This window comes from Sciurus vulgaris (assembly GCF_902686455.1).
Source record: "Sciurus vulgaris genome assembly, chromosome: 15".
NCBI lineage: Eukaryota > Metazoa > Chordata > Mammalia > Rodentia > Sciuridae > Sciurus > Sciurus vulgaris.
Window position 1 is genome coordinate 89,997,216 of NC_136476.1, and position 23,466 is coordinate 90,020,681.

A 23,466-nucleotide genomic window follows, 5' to 3' on the forward strand; every position below is an offset into this window, starting at 1 on the left:
TTCATTCCACCCAGGCAGCAGGGGAACTGAGCCCTTTGCCTACATTGCTTATTGGCTGATTGGAAGAATTTTGCAGAAATTCACCACCAGCTATGTACATACAAGCCCCTTTTCTTTTTCACTTCTTACTGACTTAAGTGCCCAGAAGCATATGCGGACGGAAGTAGTGGATGTCCTCAGAAGACTGAAGTGCGTGGGAATATCCCATAAACCCTGGCTGAATATACCAAAGGCATTCTTCGAACAACTGGGAGGAAGAACAAACTGATAAATGTGGATTGTTTCAGTCAGCTTTTAACGGCTGTGGTCAAAGGGCTTGACCAGCACAATTGCAGGGGAGAAAAGGGTTATTTGAGGGCTCATGGTTTCAGAGGTCTTAGTCCATGATCCTCCTGCCTCCATTCCTCCGGTTTGAGGTAAGGTTGAACCTCATGGCAGGAGAGTGTGGTGGAGGGAAGCAGCTCACATCATGGTGATCAGGAAGCAGCATCCACGCACCAGATACAAATATAGACCTAAAGCCACGCCCCAATGCCCACCTCCTCCAGCCACTCCCCATCACTTCAGTAGTTACCAGTTAATCCCTGTCAGGGGGTTAATTCAGTGATTGGATTAAGACTCTTACAATCCAATCATTTCTCCTCTGAACCTTCTTGCATCATCTCACATGTAAGCTTTTGGGAGACACCTCACATCCAAACCATAACATGGATGAACTAGAAAAACATGGGGGTTTTTTGTTTGTTTTTGGTACCGGGAATTGAACCCAGGGGTACTTAACCACTGAGCCACATCGCTAGTGCCCCCCTCCCCCCTTTTGGCGGTATTGGGGATTGAACCCAGGGCCTATGTGCTTGCAAGGCAAGCACTCTACCATTAAGCTATATCCCCAGTTCCCTAGCCCTTTTAAATTTTGAGACAGTCTCACTAAATTGCTGAGGCTGACCTTGAACTCATGATTCTCCTGCCTCAGCCTCCCAAGCCACTGGGATTACAGGTGTGTGTCACTGTGCCCAGCTAAAATGGGGATTTTGACAGGGTTAAATTTGCAGATGTATCAAAAAGCCAAAGGACGAATGATATCGCTAATAAGTGGAGGATGACACATAATGGGGGGGAGGGAAGGGTTAGTGTTGGGGTGAGAGTTAGGGTTAGGGAGGGGGGCAAGTGTGGAGGAAGGAAGGACTGTGTAGAGGGTAAAGAGGGGTGGGAGGGGTGGGGGAAGGGAAAATAACAGAGTGAATCAAACAACATTGCTCTATGTAAATTTATGATGACACAAATGGCATGCCTTACGCCATGTACAAACAGAGAAACAACATGTATCCCATTTGTTTACAATAAAAAAAAAAAGATTTGCAGATGTGAAAACTCAAGGACAGAAATGACTACAGTGTCACCGATTCCCACACCTGCCAAGTTGGTGTGTGGGCGACCCCCTCCCATCACACTGCAGGGTTCAGGGCAGGGGCCTCTTCCACTGGTGGGTGTGTAGGCGGAGTCCAGGGAGGGCAAGCTAGGCGCCAGGACCTCCAGCTTTTCCCAGCAGCCTTCCCAAGTCCGCTCTGCCAGTCATTGAGCAGAGGGGGCCTAGACTGGGTCAGGAGCAGGGTAGGCAGATAGCCATGGTGAGGGGGGCACTAGGTGGAGCAGGATATGACCTAGCAGCTAGGCCTGTGCACAGGGGCAGAGGTGCCAGCTTGCTTGGACTCCAGCCCAGGGTGGAAAAGTTCAGAAGGTGGGAGGACAGTGTTGTGGGGCTGGAGAGTACCCAGCTGCCTCATGGTGGAGGGGAGCCCCTCAGGCCACCAGCAGGATCTCTGATGCAGGACTGTGCGGCCTTACCAGGTTACCACACTTGCTGGCTCAGGGGTTTGGTTACCATGAGACCCTGTGCATGGTTCTGGCAGCTGCAGGATGTAGGTCATGTCTACTGCCCCACCGGTGGGCAGGGTGGCCTTCCAATCAGCCAAGGCAGTAGTTCCCATTCTGACCAGCAGGTGGCACAAGAGGTCACAGGACCTGAGCTCTCCATCACGGGCCTTTCAGCCAGGAAGGACAGGGAACTGGGCCCCAGGTCAGGCCCCAGGCATGCTGAAGGGCTCCCATGATGGGATTGCTTCCACTTCACCGTATAGGTACAAAGGGTGTGGGGAGTGGGAAACCAGGCTCACCAGGAGAAAGGCCAGCTTCATCCTGAGACCCAAACAAGGCCCAGTGCATGCCAAGCAGGGGAGGAGGGGGGCCAGGTGAGGTACTGCTGCTGCAGAGGCCCTGGCCAGGCTGGCTCTTGCACTGGACCCTTTGGCTCTGGTGTGAGGTGGCTCTGAGGCTGGTTGAGGGGGCGTGCTGAAGCAGGTCTGCACCTCATATGCCATCTTGTATGAGGGAACTGAGGCGTCTTCTTTACGTTCTTCACAGTCTTTTCTGTGTTTCCCAGACCTTCCCAAGTGACCTGTGTTGCTTAAATCAGAAACTCTGGGGGACACTGCACTGCCCCTCTAGTCCTCTTTATTTTGACCGTCTTGCTGAGGTTGACTGGAACTTGGAGCTTCTGGAGTCCCTGGGATCACAGGTGTGGCCACTGTGCCTAACCAGAAACATTCTGACACAGGCACATGCGGAGCCACATTGCCCTGTTCCTCTCCCACCCACCACTTCTGTGCGTCCTTTCCAAGTCCACAGAAAACAGACAGGGCAACCCACCCATTCAGTCTCAGCCTGTGCACAGGTGGCTGCCCACCATACCATCCCCACGGGCACCCATGTCACCTGGGAGCTCACCCTCACACAGGGGGTCCTGGGGGGTGGCCCTGGGCTGACCCTTTAGGTGTTTTGAGCCACTGCCTGGAGGTGAGAGTGCCCCATTCCTGCCTCCAGGAGGCAGTCCACCTGATGGCCCCAGAGCACTGGCACTGGAGACTTGCCGTTGTCTTCCCCTCATTAGGGTCCCCCAATCCCGACAGGGCCCTGAGGAGATGCTGAAGAAGGACCTGGAATTCCCTGCATCCCTAGCTGGCTGTGGGCTGTGCACTGACCTAGGAGAAAGCGGCCCCTGGTGCTGGTGTGGAGAAATCCTGGCTCAGAGCTGTACTGGCCTTTCCAGGAGTGTGTGTCAGACAGTGGCCAACAGGGGACTGGTGTCTTTCAGAAGTGGCAGCACAAGGCAACCTTCAAATGCCTGAGAGAAAAGAGGGCCAGCTTTTAGGGTGAGCAAGGGGACTGTGGACTCTGTGAGGTGGACCCCCTCCCTGGGAGCAGCACCAGTCACATGAGGGGCATCCCAGGTGTAGGGCCCCAAGTAGGGGTCAAGCCAGCCTTTGTGTCTCCTGTCCCCACATGGAAGTTGGTTGTCACCCCGAAGGCCTGAGGGAGTAAAGAACAGGAGGCATGGGCCTCAAGGGCACCAGCCCTGTCTGGGCAAAGTTGAGTGCTCAGTTGTGTTCACAAGTGTCCACAGCCCTGCTGGACATGAAATGAAAGCAGCAGCAGAGAGAGACGACAGGGGTTGGACCACCCAGGGGCCGCTGCTTTCCTTGAAGAACCTTCAGGTAGACTGGTGGCACTGGCAGTTGTCACCTCCAGTGCTCTGTAGGTCGAGTGGGCAGCTGATGGGGCCTCTCCTCTGCGACCGAGTCAGAGCAGCTGGTGTCCACTGCATCTAGTCCCATCTGTGGTGAGGTCCACACCTCTCTGCAAAGGGTATAGCACCCTCAGGTCAAGACATTGAGGCCCAGGGGAGTGGCCACCACACCGGCACCCCAGACCCTGAGGCTGTGATGGCAATGCGGCTGGTAGTTCTCGGGTGTGGGAGACGCTGGGGCCCCTCCTGTGTCTGCCTAGGGGCATCCCCTGCCTTGCCCTGGTGGGACGACTTTTGCTTTCTTTTGGCAGGAGGGAACCCGTGTGGTGATCCCCTGGGCTGCCTGACGCCTCAGTGAGTCACCTTTTTCTGGACTGAGCCTCGGCCACTTCCCATTCAGAGCACCTCCTGACTCTCCTTGGTCTCAACCACACACACTCTACAGGCCTGTTACAGAATAAATTTTAAAAGCGTGAAACTCTGAACGCAGGAAAGTCTAAAGTAAATGAAGGTACGACACTGGTGCTGTCAGCCCCATCAGTCCCCGTGGCCCTGAAGTGCTACCAGGATTTGTCTTGCTAGGGATTTCCCCCGCCCCCCAGCATGGGGCATTGAGCCCAGGGCCTCATGCAGGCTAGTAAGCACTCTGACACTGAGCTACATCCCAGCCCTAAATCTCTGGATGAGGATGGGGTGGAGGATGTCACCATCCTGGACCAGGGGGTCTGGCACTCTCAAGGAAGGGCCCACTGTCTGAAGTCTGGCAGAACGTTCCTCTTTTGTTGTGCGGGTGGTGAAATCCAGGGCTCTGCACACCAGGCTTGTGCTCTACCACTGGGCTACACCCCCAGGGCACAACTTTTCCATTTTACTCTGAGGAAGTGTAAACTCTGCTGCAGGTGAACCCCCTTCATTTTGGGTTGCTGGATTCTCAGCACCCAGATGCAGCTGGGAGGAGACACCTCCTTGTGCCTCAGAGTTTTTAGTTTCTGGGCTTGAATGAGACTCTCCTGACCCTGAAGGTGAGAACTTCAGGGCTGTTTGCAGCCACCATGAAGTTAACTCATCCTGGTGGCTGAGTTCTATCTGAGGCAGGAAAGTGGGTTTCAGGTGGGGGAAATTCCAACTCCAAACCAAGACGCGGTGCAGGCAGTGTGGTCTAATGAGCCACCCCATCTTTCAGCCCGTTCCATTCTTGAGCAATTTCCAAGGCTTCCTGGGGTGCAGGGATCTTATCTGTGAACCTTCTTCCTTTCCAGCACAGGGAGACAGCCGCGGCAACTCACACAACCTCATCTTTTGGCAAAGCCCACGTGCTATTCTGTCCTCTCCTGGCTGACCCCTTGGTGGAGATGACGGCGTCAGCCCTCCCAGCGATGCCCCTTTCATGTGTCAAGAAGGCAGAGGAGCTTCTTTTGTTTGGTGGTAAATTTCACGCAACATAAAAAGCACCATTTAAACCTTTTGAAGTATACAATCCAGTTAGTTCTAGACGTTTCACAATCTCAAAAGGGGACTACGCCTCTGTTCCGGCGACTCGAGTCTCCGTGGGGACGGGAGTATGGAGCGAGAGGGTGCCATTCAGGCCCTAGCTGCATCGGACCTCACGGCTGACCCGGAGTGTGCACCTACACCCCGCGACTTTGCAACCTGCGAGAGCAAGCTTAAGTACTACACCGCTGCAGCGCCGACCAATCGGCGTCCGCTGCGGCTCCCTGAACGTTCCGGATAGGCTGCCGTGTCAATCCGTCAGGAGGCGGGCCCACAGAGGGCGACTTCGGCCAATCGGCGCTCTCCGCGGCTCCCTTCGCGTTCGTGGTAGGCTCCTGCGTTAGTCCATCAGGCGGGCTCGGGGCGGAGCGCCCCGCGGTGGGGGCGGTGGCCGCGCGGGCGCCGAGTTCCGGGCGCTCCGAGACCGTTGGGTGAGGCGGCGCGAGTCCGGGTCGGGTGGGCCGGGCGCGGGGTCCGGCCGGGGTCAGGGGCGGCGGCTGGGTCGCGGGCGGGCGCGGAGCCGCCGCCTTCTGAGGGGACTTCTCGGAGCGGCGGAGCCGGAAACCGAAAGTCGGGGGTGGGGCGGGAAAGTTGGCGACGCTGGCGGCCGTGCGGACGGCGCGGGCCCGGGGGTGTCTCGGCCGCGGGGTCCAGGGGTCCTGCCCGCCCCCGCCTCCGCCGTAGCCCCGGGACGCCGCCGCGCTCAGCCTGGCCCCGCGCGGCCCCCTCGGCAGCCCGCCGCCTGGCCCCGGGCTTTCCCAGCTGTGTTCAGCGCGGGTCCCCTCGATTGCCGGGCGTCGCTGCGACCCGGCCGCCTTTCCTGACGCAGGCACTTCTGCCCATGGCAGCCCCCTCCGTCCGCCACCTGCCCCGAGCCTCGGCTTCCTGGCGAGGCCTCGCCGCCCCGCCCGCCGCCAGTCCTTGAGCTGCTTCCCGGGAGAGGCGTGTGGGGGTGTGCGGTGCGCCCGGGCCGGCGGAGCAGCGGGCCGCCCCGTGCAGTCCTGCAGGGCGCCTGCCTGGGAAGCAGTGCGAGAGCACGGAGGCCTGGCTTCTCTCCGTTTTCGTGTGCCTGGCAGTGGCCTAGACTCTGGACTCATGTCTCCAAGTCCCGGCCTCCTGGCAGGCTGCCCACGAGCCAAGGGGCTGGCTGGTAGCAGAAGGGGCTGGTGCAGGTTTAAGGAGGGTCATCCTGGAAGGCCAGGTCCGTTGGAGAGGGGTGGGGGCAGGACAGGTGGAGTTGGGTTAGCTTCAGCTTTTATTGGGGGTTCTTGGTGGAGGAGAGACCCAGTCTGAATCCTGTGTTAAAGGTCATTCTGTCTTCTGGGAGGAGAGTGAAGCCAGCAGGGCCTGGGTGGCAGCAGGGAAGCTGGTGCAGTGACTTGGTCAGGGCTGGAGCTTTCCTTGGACTCTTTTGGATGATATTTAAAGGGTTGAGGTGCTGAACGATTCCTGACACCCCACGCGAAGAGGTCAGGGAGCAGGAACCCTATAGCCACCAGTGCCAACGAAAAACAGACACTATCATGTAGCCACATGATCTCAAACAGTATGTATTACTTTAGAGTTTGAATGACATCTCTGTTGGTGAACCTGTTGTGTGCATGTGTGTGTGGTGCTTGGACTGGAACTAGGACCTCATGTGTGCTAGGCTAGCACTCTACCTCCTAGCCACATCCCTGCCCAGTGACCCTAGCTTTGAATAAGTGAAACCAAATGTTGGTTGCATAAATAAATATCAGCCAACATTTGTTCTTTCCCACAGCATTTGCCTTTTGCTTTTGATATTTTTATATACAGTTGTCAGGTATTCAAATTGGTATAAGCTTTTGTTTGGTACTGTTTTGCCTGGAAAAAAAAGATGAGCTTAAGTATAAATTTATAAATGTGAAGTATATTTCTAGTACTTGGAAGGGCCTCATACTTGGGGCTGAGTGCAGATTTAATCTTACCTGTTATGTGTGTGGGTTAGAACTAGGTACATGCAAATGGACTCCTATGTGGGATCTTAGAATTGCATAAAATGATATTGAGCTGTAGGTAGAAACACAGATTAGGGGAGCTTGAGTCCCAGCATTTTGGATTATTCTGGAGTCTGCCTGTTTGTTTGAAGAATGAGGCCCTGGCATAAATTCCATCATTTGCCAGGGGCAAGGCAATGCTACCCCATATGGCCAGGTTTTACCCATATCTGATTTGGTGTCATGGTTTGGGCACTGTTTGATCTTTGTAACATATAACCTGCTTTTTTGAGTTCCACACCAGTATTACTCAGCCATGTTCACATTTCAGATTTGTGTGTTGACTCTTAGGTACAGGTGATTTCAGCCTGGTCAGGGTCACAGTGTTGGGGGCATGTCCCTATTTCCCTTGGCTTGCTGTTCTTTCCCCTAGACAGTGGCCCGGGTCTATGGTTCCTGGGCTGGAGCTGGACTTATGGAGGGCATATACTGCCAGGTTCCCACTTCAACAGAGGGAAAGGGCAGAGCATCATCCAGGCACTGATAGCCCACACGCTCCAGTGCTGGGTGGGGGACCTTATTGAGGTTTCATCTTGCCATTTTTTAATATTTAGGAGATTAGATTATTTTGGAGAAACAAACGTGTCTGTGGTAATTAAGCACGTCATCATCTTTTTTTAGCTCTTTGAAAATAGAAATTCCACTTTGTGTTTTTGTGTACAAATGCTAAGTTGTCAGCCATGTATATTTTTGTTTCTCATGTGCATCATTTTTAGCACCCTTGGAGGCTTCCTCCTGACCCTCACAGGGCAGTGCTGACCTCCAGAGATAATAACCACTCAACCTTTGTCATCACAGATTTATTTTGCCTTACCTTGAACTGCTGAAAACTGGGACTGTTCCCCAAATATTATTTTGTGTCTGGTAGTAGTGCCTTTTTTTCTTTTTTGGCAGTATTGGGGTTGGAACCCAGGGTCTCATGCATGCTAGGCAAGTACTTTATCATTGAGTCACACCCCCAACCCTTTTTATTTTGAAACAGCGTCTTGCTAAGTTGCCCTGGCTGGCTTGGAACTTGGGATGCTCCTGTCTCAGCTTCTTGAGTAGCTGGGATTGTAGGTGTGCACCCGCCTGCCTGGCTTGTGGTGCCCTTTTAGCAAAATGTAAGTCTTGTGTTTGAAGCCAGAGCATTTGTGTCTGGACCACATTTGGGAATGAGGAAATTAGGACTGCCCGTGACAACACGCACATACACACACACTCTCAGATACATATGAATGTCAATTCCATTTGTAATCCACTAGCCCATAGAGCAGGACTTCACAGTAAAACCAGTCTGGAACTGGAAAGGTCTGCAGTGTATGTAACTTTTTTATTTTTCGTACTGGGGATTGAACCTAGGGCTGCTTAACCACTGAGCCATATCCCTAGCCCTTTTTTTTCTAACTTAAAAAAATTTTTATTGTAGATGGACATAATACCTTTATTTTATTTATTTATGGGGTGCTGAGGATTGAATCCAGTGCCTCACACATTCTAGGCTAGTGCTCTACTGCCGAGCCACAACCCTAGCCTCCCCAGCCCATTTTTTATTTTTAATTTTGAGTCAGGGTCTTGCTCAGTTGCTTAGGGCCTCTCTAAGCTGAGGCTGGCCTTGAACTTGCAATTCTTCTACCACCCTGCTGGGATCACAGGCATGTGCAGTGGCTCATGAAATCAATTTAGTAGTTTCTACCCAGAAAAAACGGAATAAAATAGAAAACTCTGAATACTGCTCATGAAAAGTATAGTTTGATGAGCCTTTTGTTTCAGTTGCATATACAGATGCAGCAAGACGTGGTGGAACACAGGAGGCTGTGGACTGGGGGTGCTGTCTTGGGGTGTGGAGGTGAGCAGAACCGCCGTGTCTGCCCTGCATGGTGTGGGTGTTCTGTGAGCTCTCTGGACTTTTTTTTTTTTTTTTTTTTTTGAGATGGGGTCTTGTGTTACTCAGCCTCCTGAGTATCTGTGACTAAAGGTGCATGCTACTTCTCTGGCCTCTCCAGGACATATGTAAAGATGTGCCACCAGTAGGAGTGGGCACATATGGTGAGAGGAGAGCACATCCACCTCAGGGTTAGAGATAGACAAGTGCTTTCCCTCTAGGGGACTTTGGGTATGCAGAACCCCAGTACCCCCTCTCTTGGGTGCTTAGGGGAGGGACTCTGCCATGTGGATGCAGTTGTCATTAAATCATAAATTTAGAAGGTTGGTTGAAATTGGGTAGTGCCCAGCAGATGGAATATGACCCATAGGGTCTGTCATTGTTCTACATTGTGGGACCAGCCCAGGACAGTGGGAGCAGCTCTTGGTTGCTGCCCTCTGCAGGTCTTTGGAGGCTCTGCAGATGACCTAATGGCTTGGAAGTCTGTGCCTTCTGCCATGGAAGGTGCTGGTCCTACTGGTCTGGGGTTGGCGTGTTGCTTGGTGATGCGTGGATTGATTCCAAGGTGAGCAGGGCGTGTAGCAACTTCAGGGGCCATGAGTTTTCTGAGTTAAAAGTGCTTCCTGTTCATGGGCTGTGGGTTTGTAGGCTTGAGCTCTGGATGTTTCATGGGTTTTTAGGAATTTATTTAGTTTTTATTTTTTGCATAGAGGCTTGATGTGAGGTCTCTGGAGGTTGTTGTCAGGATGTAGTCCACAGGGACCAGCCATGTTGGCTGCCAGGGATCTGAAAACAGTGACTAATAAACAGACAATGGCCTGTGACAGCTGTCCCTGCTGTGTGGTTTGTGTTGTGGATTGTTTTAATATATATAATCAACACTGAGGTGTGCTTGAAGGAATAGTGAACAGCTCATAAGTCAGATAGCCATTTCAAAATCAGCCAGTATAGGGGCTAGGGTTGTAGCTCAGTGGTGGAGCGCTTGCATGGCATGTGTGAGGCACTGGGTTCAATTCTCAGCACCATGAATAAAATAAAGCTCTATCAACATCTAAAAAAAATTTTTAAAAAATCAGCCAGTATACCTTGATAGGCTGCGTTATTGTATCCAGGTACATTCTGTCAGCTCCTGGGTCACTCAGTGATCTCCCAGAATCACAGGCATGAGGAGCAGACCTGAGTGTGCACAGGTCGGTTAATGAGGGCATGTTTGAAGGAAGGGCCTGAGGCTCAGTATGTTTGAGAGCAGAGGACAACAGTGGGTTCAGTCCCAGTGGGGGTGATGGAGTCTGTAACTGGTTTTCTTCTGAGTGCACAGGACACCCTAGATTAGGGTGGGGCGTCCATCTGGTGTGGGTGTGGAGGAAAGCAAGGTGTTGGGTGGAGGTGAGAGGGCCCGTGCTTTTGATTTGGGAGGCAGAGCGGGTGGAATTGACTGGTGCTTGAACAAGGAGTGGACCCAACCTTCTGGATTTGGCAAGTCCTTGGCAAGTGGTGAGTGGCCTTGAGACCAGGAAGCCCACTTTCTGGGATAGCATCCAGGGCAGAGGCCAGAAAGGAGGAAGGAGAGATGTTAGCAGCTTCCTGGGTTTATCTGAGTCTGTCCAGTCACTGGGTCTGCTGCAAGAGGTCAGTCCCTTTCTCAGGTGAGCAGTTGTGGAACTGAGTCACCTGCACTCTGTGTCAAGACCACATGACAATGCTGTTTACCTTACCACAGTCTTCCCACCAGTGATCTGACTGCTGGATGGGCCCTTCCTGATGCCAGGATGTGGGTGACTCAAGGCTTTGAGGGCCACCAGGACACTCTAGGTGACTTGGACCTTGGGTAGGCAAATCAATAGGGCCTGTAGCCAGGTGGACCTGCATAGCCTGGCTGGAGGTAGTCAGGATCTAGCAGGCAGCGAAGCCCCTGGCTAGGGCTGTTGTCTATGCACAGGGCAGTCAGCATGCCTGTCACTCCTGCAGAGGAAAAGGAAGCACACTTGCCTCTTGAATGTTGGAGTGGCTCTGAGAGCTGATTCCTTAATGAAATAAAACGTGACCAGGGTTTTGCTCTGGAGAGATTCTTGGGAGGGCACTGCTCCAAGCTGCTTGCCACCTCTCCAGCTTCCCTACTTCTTCCAGGGAGTCTCCCTGGGTACCAGGCCCTCCTTCCTGCTTCATCTTCCCAGGGCATGCACCCAGTGCCACCTGGGCCAACCCTTCAGCTGTGCGCTGCACTGGGAGCTCTCCATTTGCTCCTCATCCTCGCTGTACAAGTTTGCTCTTCTGCCCGAGAGGTGACCCGTTCCCACATCCTTTTTAGCAGGAGGAGCCCTGAGAACAGCGAAGTTAGAGCTCAGTCCCAGTCTCTAGGCTGCTTTTGGAAGGGGAAGGTGGCAGGGAAGCTGTCCCTGGCAAGTAGCATGCTCTTGGGGGCTTTAGCCTGCCGGGTGCAAGGCTGCGAGCAACAGACCTGCTTGTCTCATCAGAGGTGTCCTGCTGTTGGCCCTGTTTCTGTTTCACATCTTATCATTGGTGCCTGCGACATGGATGTTTCTGGGCCGGCTGGACCCAGCACACGTGAGCTGACCTCACTTTAGCCAGAAGCTCTGAGATCTGTGTACTTGGGCTTTACCAAATTGCCTGGGGCAGGTGTGCTTGTCCTCCCCTTTGCTCCTGAAAATGTTGGCAAGAGAGAGGGGCCTGAGGCCATGAGTGGGAGCTTCGCAGTGGATTGTCCTTTCAGGGCCCCCTCTTCCCTTGCCAGGGAGTTCAGGAGTTCTTGAAAGGCCTCATGGATGTTGCTGCCAGGATCTAAGACAGGGCTGCTATCTGGGAGGAGAATATCTGGTATGCTGGGTGCTGCTTGCTTTCCCTCTCTGCCTGATCAGGAAGTCTTGGCATCCTTGCCCAACATTATCTAGCCCAGTCTCTTCCTGGGCTCCTGCATAGTGAGGGCTCCTGATGGGCAGGGAAGAGAGAAGCCTGCTGTGAGGTCAGTCTCCCGCAGGAGGCCAGTGGAGGCTATTGTACTGGAGGGTGAGGGAAGAGGCCAGGGGTTAAGGAAGTGCTACAGTTCAATAAAAAGAATAGGGTGGGGGTGGGCAGAGGCAGCTTTGCAGGTTCAACTGGCAGTCTTTAGAAGAGGCAGAAGGAATGGGCAATCCAAGTGAGGTTCCTTGGTGGGGCTTGCTGAGGCCGAGCAGTCATCAGGTGCCGAGGCTGAGCTGGCATACAGCGGCTCTGCAGGTCGTGTGCTTAGCCTGGACTGTGGGGGAACTGAGCAAATGGGGAGCACAGTGGCCAGTGCCTAACCACCTGCATCACCTGCCCAAGCAGGACTCCCTCTGGGCACTATCTAGGACATGAGGAACTGGCAGGTGGGCACCATCCCAAAACATGCTTTTTGTAGGGACCATGAGTACAGGATGGAGGATGGTTTACGTTAGCATTAGCAGGAAGATGCCAGTTCTCCCAGCCAGGGTTCATGCCACCGGGAAGCCTATGGTCATGGTTTGTGTGTGTGCCAGAGTGTGGCCACCACCCTCTCTGAGCCGCAGGTTCCACAGGAGATGGAACTAGCCTGTCTCCAAGGCTCCCAGGAGCTTTGTGGTGGGCCCTATATTATAGGTCTCCACAGTAGCTCAGACCCTTCACCCCTTGCAGTCGGTGGGCTCCATCACCTTCATTTTCCCTCCAGAGGATGGTTTTGGAATTGAAGCATGACATGCTCTGTGTTCTTCCTTAGGGCTTCGTGACGTGTGGGGGTTGCAGCTCTCATGGCTGCAGCCAGTGTGACCCCCCCTGGCTCCCTAGACCTGCTGCAGCCTGGCTTCTCCAAGACCCTCCTGGGGACCAAACTAGAGGCCAAGTATTTGTGCTCTGCCTGCAGAAACGTCCTGCGGAGGCCCTTCCAGGCCCAGTGTGGCCATCGCTACTGCTCATTCTGTCTAACCAGCATCCTCAGGTGTGCATAGCCAGACACCCGGGATGGTTGGGGACAGGTGGGTGGCACTGGTGTTTGAGGTGTGTCCTCCAGTGTGGTTGCTCCCAGTATAAATTTTCCCTGAGTTCCAGAGCTTGGCACAAACCAAGAATGTGAAGTTAATCATTTAAAAATATTGATTGCTTGTTGAAATGCTAATTTTGGATATGTGGGGTTAAGGTCTGTGTGTCATTAAGATGAATCTCATCTGTTGTTTTGGTCGCTGTCGATGTGCATACCAGAGAGTTTTAAGTCTGATGTGATGTAAGGCTCACGGCTCCCTGACACTGCTCCCACTGGGCAGGACGTGTCACTCCTGGGTAGTGGCTGGTTGGTGTGTATCAGCTGTCCAGTGGTCTGAGGGTGAGCTTTGCCTCTGGGGAGGGCATCTGGAACGTGTACCTTTGGGTGGCTTCTCAGCGTGTGCCTTGTTCACAGCAGGAGAGAGTCACAACCTCAGAGGTCCAAGTCCCCATGCCCCCTCAGAGTTTGAGTTGTCTCATTTGTTTGAGATCTTTTCAGCACTGTCACTGATACATGCTGTTGATTACATTAAAGGCACAGTGGCACACACCTGCAATCCCAGTGGCTGGGGAGGCTAAGGCAGGAAGATCTCAAGTTCAAAACCAGCCCCAGCAATTTAGCGAGGCCATGCCTCAAAATGCAGAATAAAAATGGGCTGGGGATGTGGTTCAGTGGTTAAGTGCTGTTGGGTTCAATCCCTGGTACCAAAAAAAAATGATGAGAAGATTTAAGAATTTATTGGGGGCTAGGGCTGGGGTTCAATGGTAGAGTGCTTTCCTAGCACGTGTGAAGCACTGGGTTCCATTCTCAGCACCACGCAAAAATAAATACATAAAATAAAGGTATCATGTCCATCTACAACTAAAAAATTAAAAAATTGAAGAATTTATGGTGTGGAGTTGTGCACTGGGCAAATTGTTTGTTTGTTTATTTATTTATTTAGTTCTAGTCATTGAACCCAGGGGTGCTCTACCCCTAAGCTGTAGCCCTCTTTATATTTTGAGACAGGGCCTCACTAAATTGCTGAGGCTGCCCTTGGACTTGAGACATTCCTGCCTCAGCCTCCCAAGTGGCTAGGGACACAGGTGTGGGCACCACACCTGCACAACCCCATGTCTGTTCAACTGCCCAACAGACACCATGAACTGCTCTCATAGACAACAGGAATTTACCTCTCGCCAGGATTGCAGGTATGCGCTACCAGCCTGGCTTGTTCATTTATTCTTTGTAATCGTTTTCACAGTGGGGTTTTGCTTTTCCTCTATTCTGCCAGCTCCGGGCCTCAGAATTGTGCTGCCTGTGTTCATGAGGGCATATACGAAGAAGGCGTTTCTATTTTAGAAAGCAGTTCGGTAAGTACAGTATCTTAAAGCTAAACTGGTCAACATTAACAGAAAATATTTTGGAATTTCCTTTAACAACACCAGTGACTGAGTGAGGCCTTAGGAGCTAGCAGTTTCCCCTAACAAATGTGAATGTTCAGAGTTGGTGTGCAGAGGTGAGTTGGTCCTCAGAGTCATCCTCTGCTTCCAGAGCTTCCCAGGAAGGCTGTGCACGTTGAGTCCTGTGCTTTGGACAGCACTTCATTGGCATTTGGATGCTGGGAGGAGGCCTAACCCCAGGCTTTCTTCTTCCCAGGCTTTTCCAGATAATGCTGCCCGCAGGGAGGTGGAGAGCCTGCCGGCCATCTGTCCCAATGATGGGTGCACTTGGAAGGGGACCTTGAAGGAATATGAGGTAAAGACAGGTGTTCCTATTTTGCTGTGGGCTGCTCCAAGAGGCCTGCTTGTGGTTTGGTGGCTGGAGCCAGGGAGTTGAGGTTTCTGCTCCTCAAGTAGCTCTGACCAGAGCTGTGCTCTGCTCTTGCTGGGGTTGGAGCCCATCTGATATATGTAGCTGCTCCTTAGAAAATGTTCTTTCAGAAACCAAACTGCTGTGCACAAGCTGTGCACTATGGAGTCTGATACCACCCCTCTTTGTGCCTCAGTTTCTTTGCTGTGGGGTGTGGTAAGGATTGGAGGTATGTGGAGACTTCCTGTGTGTGTGAGGACCTGGGGTCTTGCTAACCCTGGGGGGCGATTGCCTCAGCTGCGGGTTTCCCAGCAGTGGAGGGCAGCTTCCAAGCCTGGTAGGGTTTCGTGTCGTGTCCCTTGTGTTCACAAGGTACCCCTTGTTTTTAAACTTGTTGGACTGGACGTGGGCACATTGGTTCTGAGCTCTCGAAAGGCTCTGACCAGTGACAGTAGCAACTAGCGCCTGGCTTGTACTCTGTGTCAGCTGAGGCTGACTTGTCCTGTGTCAGTGTATTGGGAACTTCAGTGTGATCCTCATCTCACCTTTAGGTATCTAGCTAAACCTGCAGTGTGAGCTGAGAGATGCTAAGAGCTAGTTAGGACACTGAGGTCCACCAGTTACTCATTCTTTCTCATCATAGTAAACAGCTTTTAAAAGTTTATATCTCAGTTGCTAGTTTGGGAACATTCACAGCAATAGACTATTCACAGTAGTCCAAAGTGGAAACAGCCTAAGTGTCCATTGGTGGATGATGGATAAACAGCACATGGTCCTTCCGTACTGTGGAATGTAGTGCAGCCTTAAACAGGAAGAGACTTTGACCCCTGTGACAGCAGGTGTGGACCTTGAGGATAGCATGCTAAGTGAAGAAGCCAGCCACAGAAGGAATAATCTTGTAGAATTCCACTCATATGAGGTCCCTAGAGTCGTCAAATTCATGGGGACACATAGCAGAATGACGGGTCCTGGGGCTGGAAGTTGTCACGCAGAATAATAAATTGGGACCTCAGAGTCGGGAGGCACCTTGATGCCGCCCATGCAGCCTGGGCAGTGAGGTCATGAAGGACTGTGGCTCAGAACCTGGGCTTTGCTACGTGTAGGGGATTCACAGGCCAAGGCCCATGGGGATGCCTTCCTGCCCAGGCAGTGGGCCTGGGTTTCACTGACTGAGGTGGACCCTGGGGTAGTTGAAATCCTGATTCCTGATGGTTTTTTTTTCTGTCTTGCTCCCTGCTCTTGCTTTTTCAATATTTTAAATTTTTTGGTGCTGGGGATCAAACCCAGGTCCTTGTGCATACTAAGCACACAGTTTGTCACTGAGCTATTTCCAGCCCTTCCCTCATTGATTTGATCAACTCTACTATGTGATCTTTGGGCTCCCAGTTCTGTTTTGTCAAAAGAGCAGTTTTGGCCGCACCTGAGTGAACAAGAAGCTGTGCTGTCTCTCCTAGCTTGGGGTCTGTCACAGCCTGATCATGTTGCCACAACCCTGGCTGCTTGCCCAGAATGAAACACTTGTCTGATGCTGTGAGAGCTGGTCCCTAGGGAGATGGTATGGGATCAGGGTCTCCTGGGAGGGTGGGGTGCTGGGTGGGTACAGGGACAGTGTGGGTACAGGCATTTGGAGTGCTGTATGTCCTGTTGCCCTCAGGGGGCCCAGGAAACCTTTAGAACAGACAAAAATAACAGTCCCTGGCTCTGGATTCCTCTGTGCTCTTTGTCGCCTTCAGGCTTGTATAGGTGAGGTCAGTGGCTATATGGGCCTCATCTGAGTGCTAGGGACAGCAGCCAGGCATGGACTTGGGTGCCACGCGGCCCTGCAGGCATGCAGGGTGGAAAGTCCCTGGCTGTGCCCTTTGAGGGCTCTGGAAAGTCCCTGAGAGGAGTTGGGTTTGGTCATGTGGGAGGGGCAGGCCCTGCTCTGGAGCAGCTTGGCCGTGGCCTGGTTTTATTGATATTACCTCTTCCTGGCTGTAAGTGTCACAGGCAGGGACAGAGATTGTGTCCTTTGCAGAGACCTGCCTCTCCTCTTGCCCAGCCCACATCTATTGCTCGACTGCTTGTGAGTTGTGAGGTTAAAGCTGTTTTCTCTTGATAGCCTGGGTTATTGAAAGTTTGGAAAAATGGCAGAAATCCTGGTTAGCCTTCGGCTATGTTTTTCCTTTGTGGTGATGTCTTTCCTTCAACGAATGGAACGGTTGCATTCACTGTCTGAACTATCTAAATGGCTGTGGAGAGACTCTAGCAGGTGTCCCCAAGACCACTGTTGCTGCAGGACTGAGAGCAGGGCCTGGGTGGTAGGCACAGAGGCCTCACAGATGTGTGTTGAATAAATATTGATTTCTGCCAGGTGTGGTGGTGCACGCCTGTAATCTCAGCAACTCAGCAGCTGAGACAGGAGGATCACAAATTTGGGGCCAGTCTCAGCACCTTAGCAAGACTTTGTCTCAAAAAATAAGAAGAGCTGGGGGCATAGCTCAGTAGTAAAGAACTTTCTTAGCATGAGCAAGGCCCTGGGGTTCAATTCCCAGAACCACCAAAAATATAAAAAAGAAAAAAAAAATCAGCTTCTTGGAATTCTGTGTGGGCTGGGAGGGGACTGCCCTTGGTTCTGTTTGCCTGTGTGTGGTGGTGCAAACCATCTGTCGAGAGCCCTGGACTTGGCTGGGAATTTCAAGAACCACTGAGGGGGCCAAACCCAGGCCTTGTACATGCTCAGCACACATACTACTGCTGAGCTATGCCTAGGCCCAGGAGAAGAGTTTTATTTATTACTGTGATTTCATGCATACAAGTGTGAGCAGAAAGCAATAGGCTGAGAGTGGTCAGTGTGGGAGCTTCTGGCCCGTCACCTGCAGCACTGGCCAAACCAGTCTTCTTTCGGCTGTATCCTCTGCCACGTTTCCCCTCTGGATTAAAGTACTCTACACTGTGGGCCATGCACATGCGCATGTCTGTGCCAGCCAGAGGCGCCCCCCCAAGGCCCAGCCACTTTGGCCTGAGGATTCTTGGGGTGGTTGTCCCGGCCCCTGTGCTTCCCAGCTGTGGGAGGCCCCCCACTCAGGCTGCAGTCAACCCCTTAGATCCCATCCCTGGGAAAAGGGCCGTCTCCTGAGAGCCCTGAGGACGCTGCCCAGAGACGACAGCTTTCTCTGTCTAGAGTCCCACCTGCTTCGGGGCTTGAATGAGGTACGGCCCCTCAGAGCAGCCTCACTCAGGAGTCTCCAGGGAATCCTGAACTGCAGCCCAGTCCTTGTGGAGCTGCTGAACCACCACAAGGGGCCCTGTGGTTGAGTTCTTTCTGAGTCACTGCGGACCACCTATTGGCCATAGGCATGTTCCCTCCTTCACATTATCGCCCCTCTCCCAATTGTGCCATCATACTTACTGTGCTCTGATATCTCCTGTTAATGCTCACCTGGCACTCAGTGGGATGAGCCAAGCACAGAAGGACCTGCCCTTTGGGATTCCTTTGTTAGGTCCTCAGAGCCATCAGGTCCATAGAGATGCAGTAGAATGGAGATTTCCAGGGACTGAGGAGGGGGAGTCTGTGTTCATGGGGACAGGGTGTCAATTTGGAAAGATGAAAGAGTACTGTGGATGGATAGTGGTGACTGACAGCTGCCCGACAGTGTGCATGTGTGAGTGCCACTTAAAGTGGTAAGGAAGGATGGTAAGATTCATGTGTTTTCATCCCAAGTTAAAAGCTTACCACCGGGATGGGCTGTGGCTCAGTGGTAGAGCACTTGCCTGGCATGTGTGAGGCCCTGGGCTCGAGTCTTCAGCACCACATATAAATAAATGAATAAAACAAAGGTCTATCAACATCTGAATATATATATATATATATATATATATATATATATACACGCGCGCACACACACACACGCATATATATGTTAATATATATATTAAAATAAACAAATAAAACCTTACCAACCAATTTTGGGCTCTGTGCTTCCAGCTACCCCCCCCCCCCCCCCCCCACTGCCTCACAGCGCACCTGTCTCAGGCTTGCGGTACTGGTTTTTGCACCTCCCTGACATCTGCAGGCTGGCCTCATCCCTCCTGGGGCTGGGAGGCTTGGGGCCTGCTAGACTTCTGTCCTGCATGCTGAGTTTGCAGTAGACTCTCTAGGCTCCCCAGGCACATCCATGATCCAATTTGCCTGCAGTCTGTGTGTAGTGTGGCAGCCAGGTAGGCCTCAAAGGCTTCAGCTAGACTGAGTTACCTTTCCTTCCAGACCCTTCACAGTAAGGCAGTCCCCAGGAGGGTCTGTGAGGACCTGCCCCAGGGCAGGCCCAGGGCAGCCTTGGGCCTGAGAGGTGCCTGGATGGATTCTTTATTTTTCTTTATTTTTATTTTTAAATTAAAAAAAATTTTTTTTTTTAGTTGTAGACGGATGTTTATTTTATTTATTTATTTATTTATTTATATGCGGTGCTGAGGATCAAACCCAGTGCCTCACATGTGCTAGGCAGGTGTTCTACCACTGAGCCACAACCCCAGCCCCCTGGATGGGTTCTTGCTCTGTGTTCTCCCTCTGTGTTCTTTTCCACACTGCCCACCCTTCCCTGGGACACCCTTCTCTCATCCAACTGTTGACCTGCAACTTGGGGTTCCTGCCTTCTCTAGACTACAGCTCAGGGTGCCTTCCCAGCCCTGCCTCATCTCCAGCACATTGTCTCTGCTCACCGGGTAGGGGGTTCCCATGTTGGTGGTCAGTGCCACCAGGTTGTCACCTGTGGCTTATCTGTGTTCATTGTCCTGCAAGGCTTGTGATCGGCTCTCAGTGTGTTGGGACAAGCGAGTGGGCTCCTGGGTGGTCCCTGCCTCTCACTCTGGTCCCCTTGGCCCGTTTTTCTCGCAGTATAGGTCTCCTTACATGGAATCCTGTGCACTTAGAACAGTCCCCACCAGGCCTGGTGTCCAGCTCTGTGCCTGGGCTGATCTTGTGCCTCTGTCTTTTGCTGGGTGATCTGGTGCTAGTTGCAGGGTGGCTACTTCCACAGTGTCTCCATGTCTCCAAGCATGCCTCTGGCTCCCTATTTCACTGTAACTGATGGGGCTGAAACAGACTCTAGCATCGACCCCGCAGTGCTGAGGCATGACCTGCTTGCTTGGTTGGAAGCTGTCATGGGGACCCCCTGGCACCAGCTGTTCCAGAGGTGGGGGCAGGGGTAGGGGGCCTGGGTGGTGGTGCCTACCCAGAGACCAGTTGGGGGAGTGTTCCCTTGGCTCAGTCCGGGACAAGGAGAGATTGATGTCCCTGGCATCTGGGAGTGGGAGAGGGGGACACATTGGACCTCCACTGCCCTTTTGACCTGTGGAGGGGACCTTCAGGATGGACAGCAGCACAACACAGGGACTCCAAGTGGGGCGCACATGCTGCGTTCACCTGTGGTGTCTGCCTGCGTTCTGCTGATGCCTTCTTTGTCTCTAGAGCTGCCACGAAGGACTCTGCCCGTTCCTCCTGACTGAGTGCCCTGCGTGTAAAGGCCTGGTCCGCCTTGGGGAGAAAGAGCGCCACGCTGAACAGGAGTGCCCAGAGAGGAACCTGGACTGCCAGCACTGCCAGGAGCCCTGTGGCCACGCAGGCCTGGAGGTGTGGGCAGGGTGGGGCCTGTTGGTCGGTGCTGCACCACAGCTGGAGCTCAGCGCCTGCAGCCAGAGCCATGTGGCTCCTCTGCTTTTGTTCCCACAGTGTCAGCCTTCGTGAGGCCATAAGGGTGGAGGGTTCTTGGTAGAACTGGACTTGAGCCTCTTCAGAAAAGGTTCAGACCACCCAGGTGTAGAGTAGGGCATCACTACCACCTGGCCTGTCCCTCACCCAGACTGCTAGCCAGGAGCTCTGACATTTCATCCAGAGTGATCAAAAATGTTCCAAAGGGCCCTGAGTGTACCGCATTGTGGCCACTGTGTCCTGTAGTTAGCAAATACTGAGGTAGTCCACGTAGAGAGAGAAGGTCTGTTTGGGCTCTGGAATGCACGGTGGAGTGAGGCTGCTCACCTCCTGGCTGGGAAAGGAAAGGGAGGAAGAGGAAGTGCTGGGTTTTCCTTGTCTCCTTGGGGGCACACCCCCAAGTGGCCTAAAGTCCTCCCACTAGGTCTTTTTTACGTTTTATAATTTTTTGGCTCGGAGATTGAACCCAGGAGTGCTTAACCACTGAGATAACCACTGAGCTACATCCCTAGTCACCCCCCGCTTTTTTTTTTTCCCCTTTAATTTTGAGACAGAGTCTGGCCAGGTTGCTGAAGCTGGCCTGGAACTTGTGACTCTCCTTCCTCAGCCTCCCTAGTCCCTGGGGTTATAGGTGTGGCCACCACTTCTTGAAGGTTCCATCATCCTCCCTCAGTGCCATGCTGGAGTCTAAGCCAACCACCATCTGAGATTGTTCAGTCTCTTCCTCCCTCAGTGCCTGGTGTTGATGTCCCACCTCATGCCCCTGACTGCTTCTCTTAAAGGCACACCACGAGGTCTGCCCCAAGTTCCCCTTGACCTGCGAAGGCTGTGGCACAAAGAAGATCCCTCGGGAGAAGGTAAGGTTCTTCCTCGTGTCTTCCGAGGACCATGGCTTAAGGGTCTGCCATGAGGGTCTGTGCCACGTGGTGTGCCCAGAGGGGCAGAGACAGCAGCAGAAAGCCTCTCTGCTGCTGGGAGCACAGGGTGGGCAGGATATGCTTGGGCACGACAGCCACGCTCCTGGTTGAGCCGGCGCTCCATCACCTAACATCATGTTGCCACTGTTTTTCTTCCTCTGGGGATGGAAACAGGGCCTTGAGCATACTAGACAAGCGCACGACTGCTGAGCTACGTCCCCGGTTGAAGTCACATTGTGTGAAGTTTAATTATGGTGAAAATCAAACATCAGTTGTCCTTGTCCTCCAGGCGCTGTTTATGAGAAGTACTGTGTTGACCTTGACATGGTATTTGCAGCAGGAGATCTGGGCATGGAGCGATGGGCCCTGGTAGCCTGTTGTAATAGCAGTAGGACATCAGTGTCTGGGGCCCAGGGCATTCCTTCTCCCTGTGTGCTCATCCTGTGAGGAGGGTGTCTGGCACCCTGCATAGAACCAGTGCTGTGGAGGACCCCTCGGGGAAGGACATTGGGAGGTCAAGGAAATGTACTCTCCCAAGCCTTTCTTCTTGGAAGGTGGGGTCAGGGAAGGGTCTCTCCCTAGATGCTGAAGCAGCAAGAGCTGGTGTGTGACCGCATCAGTGTCAGAGGTCAGGATGATGCCAGTCGTTGGAGTTTGTGTCTGGATGGCAGCATGAGGGACTGCAGACTGTCCAAGCCTATCCTGTTCGCTTGGCCCTTCAGCTTGTGCCTGTCTGGTTTGCTTCAGTTTAAATACGGGTCATGGCCCAGTCCTGAAATGGGGTGGCTCTGAGGGAGGGGCCTCTCTCCTCTGACCCAGCTGTCCTGTTGAAGGCTCTCTTCTTGCCTTGGCTGAGTGCTTCCTTGAGGTGTCATTTGGCCTTCACCAGGGACTGGAGCTGGCTCTGCGGCTTGGTGTGAAGTTCAGCTCCACCCTTGATGGACTGTTGTCGAGGGTCTGTGATAGGCAAGATCCCTGTGGTGGCCAGGATGCCTCCTGGTATCCAGTGCTGTGAGGCTGTCTGGTGTGGTGGCAGGTGCTGTCCCTGCTGGGTGTGACCTGCAGTGTCCTCTGTATACTAAAGCCAGAATTAATCCTCTTCCTGTGGTTTTCCATCATAGAGTGAGAGAACTGGCCTGGACCCAACAGGTCCAGCCTCTCCTGTCTTTAGACGTGGTTTTCCATAACTCATCTTCATCTTGATCCTCAGGTCCCTCATCACCAGATGCCCTGGGTCTGTTTCTCACAGGCCCCTCACCTCTGCAGTAGCAGTGCCAGTGCGTGGCTCCTCTGGGAAGTCCCATCCAGGTCTGGAGCTTCAACCCTTGGAGGAAAGTGACATTTAGGGACCTCGTGCTCCAGTGGCTGTCTGTGCTTTTAGACCTTTTCATAGGAAAGAGCAAGGAAGGCGTTTGCACTGATGCTTTCTAGGAATGAAGGAGCTGGACATTGCTATGGCAGGGCTCGTAGGGATGCTGGGATCCTGTGGAGAGTCAGGACCCTGGGATGTTACGATGGCAGGACTTGCCATGCTGCTGGACTGCCCAGGGGTGCTTTACCACTGAGCCATATCCCTAGCCCTTCTAAAAGTTTTTTTTGAGACAGGGCCTCACCATGTTGCTGAGGCTGACTTGGAACTTGGGATCCTGTCTCAAGTCACTGGGATCACAGGCGTGCACTACCATGCCTGTACTTTTTTTTTTCCCTCCTCACACAAGAGATTTTATTAAGCGGACAGGCAGAGTGTCTGCCCTCAGGGTGAAAGAGAGAGAGAGAAAGAGAGAGAGCAAGAGAGCACACAAGAAAGAGAAAGCTTGAAGATAAGGAATCCCTTTGCATCTGCCTGCTCCCGCACAGGAGTTGTATGCCATTACCTGGCGATTTTGGATTGATTAGAGAGAGTGAGAGTGAGAGAATGAGCAAGAAAGACCACGCCTGGCTCTTTAAACTTTATGTTCTTGCTGAAAAATCTTACTTCCTGGCAACATTAACATTAATTTATTTGTTTTATCCTATATATATAGATAATAGGTTTAAAATAAAAGTACAATAAAAACAGTGAAGTTTACGATTTCTTTGAGGTCCATTTTGTCCTTGGAAGAATACCTTACTGCGGGGTGTG

The 23,466-nt window shown here is 52.6% G+C and overlaps 1 protein-coding gene across 8 annotated transcripts in view; it reads left to right on the top strand.

Annotated features, from left to right (window-relative positions):
* The first annotated feature begins 5,440 nt into the window (after positions 1-5,440).
* TRAF2 (TNF receptor associated factor 2) overlaps positions 5,441-23,466 on the top strand; it is a 31,679-nt gene continuing 13,653 nt past the window's right edge. The window contains exons 1-8 of one of the 8 annotated variants that reach the window (XM_079112815.1): positions 5,531-8,195; positions 8,845-8,920; positions 9,400-9,521; positions 12,690-12,908; positions 14,224-14,302; positions 14,589-14,687; positions 20,188-20,349; positions 21,210-21,284. In XM_079112815.1, the coding sequence (XP_078968941.1) occupies positions 12,721-12,908; positions 14,224-14,302; positions 14,589-14,687; positions 20,188-20,349; positions 21,210-21,284 (603 nt within the window). In that variant the 5' untranslated portion in view covers positions 5,531-8,195; positions 8,845-8,920; positions 9,400-9,521; positions 12,690-12,720. Of the gene's footprint in view, positions 5,506-5,530; positions 8,196-8,844; positions 8,921-9,399; positions 9,522-11,458; positions 11,792-12,689; positions 12,946-14,223; positions 14,303-14,588; positions 14,688-20,187; positions 20,350-21,209; positions 21,285-23,466 lie in introns of those variants that run through there. The other 7 variants (XM_079112817.1, XM_079112816.1, XM_079112818.1 and 4 more) reach the window with 7 other exon arrangements.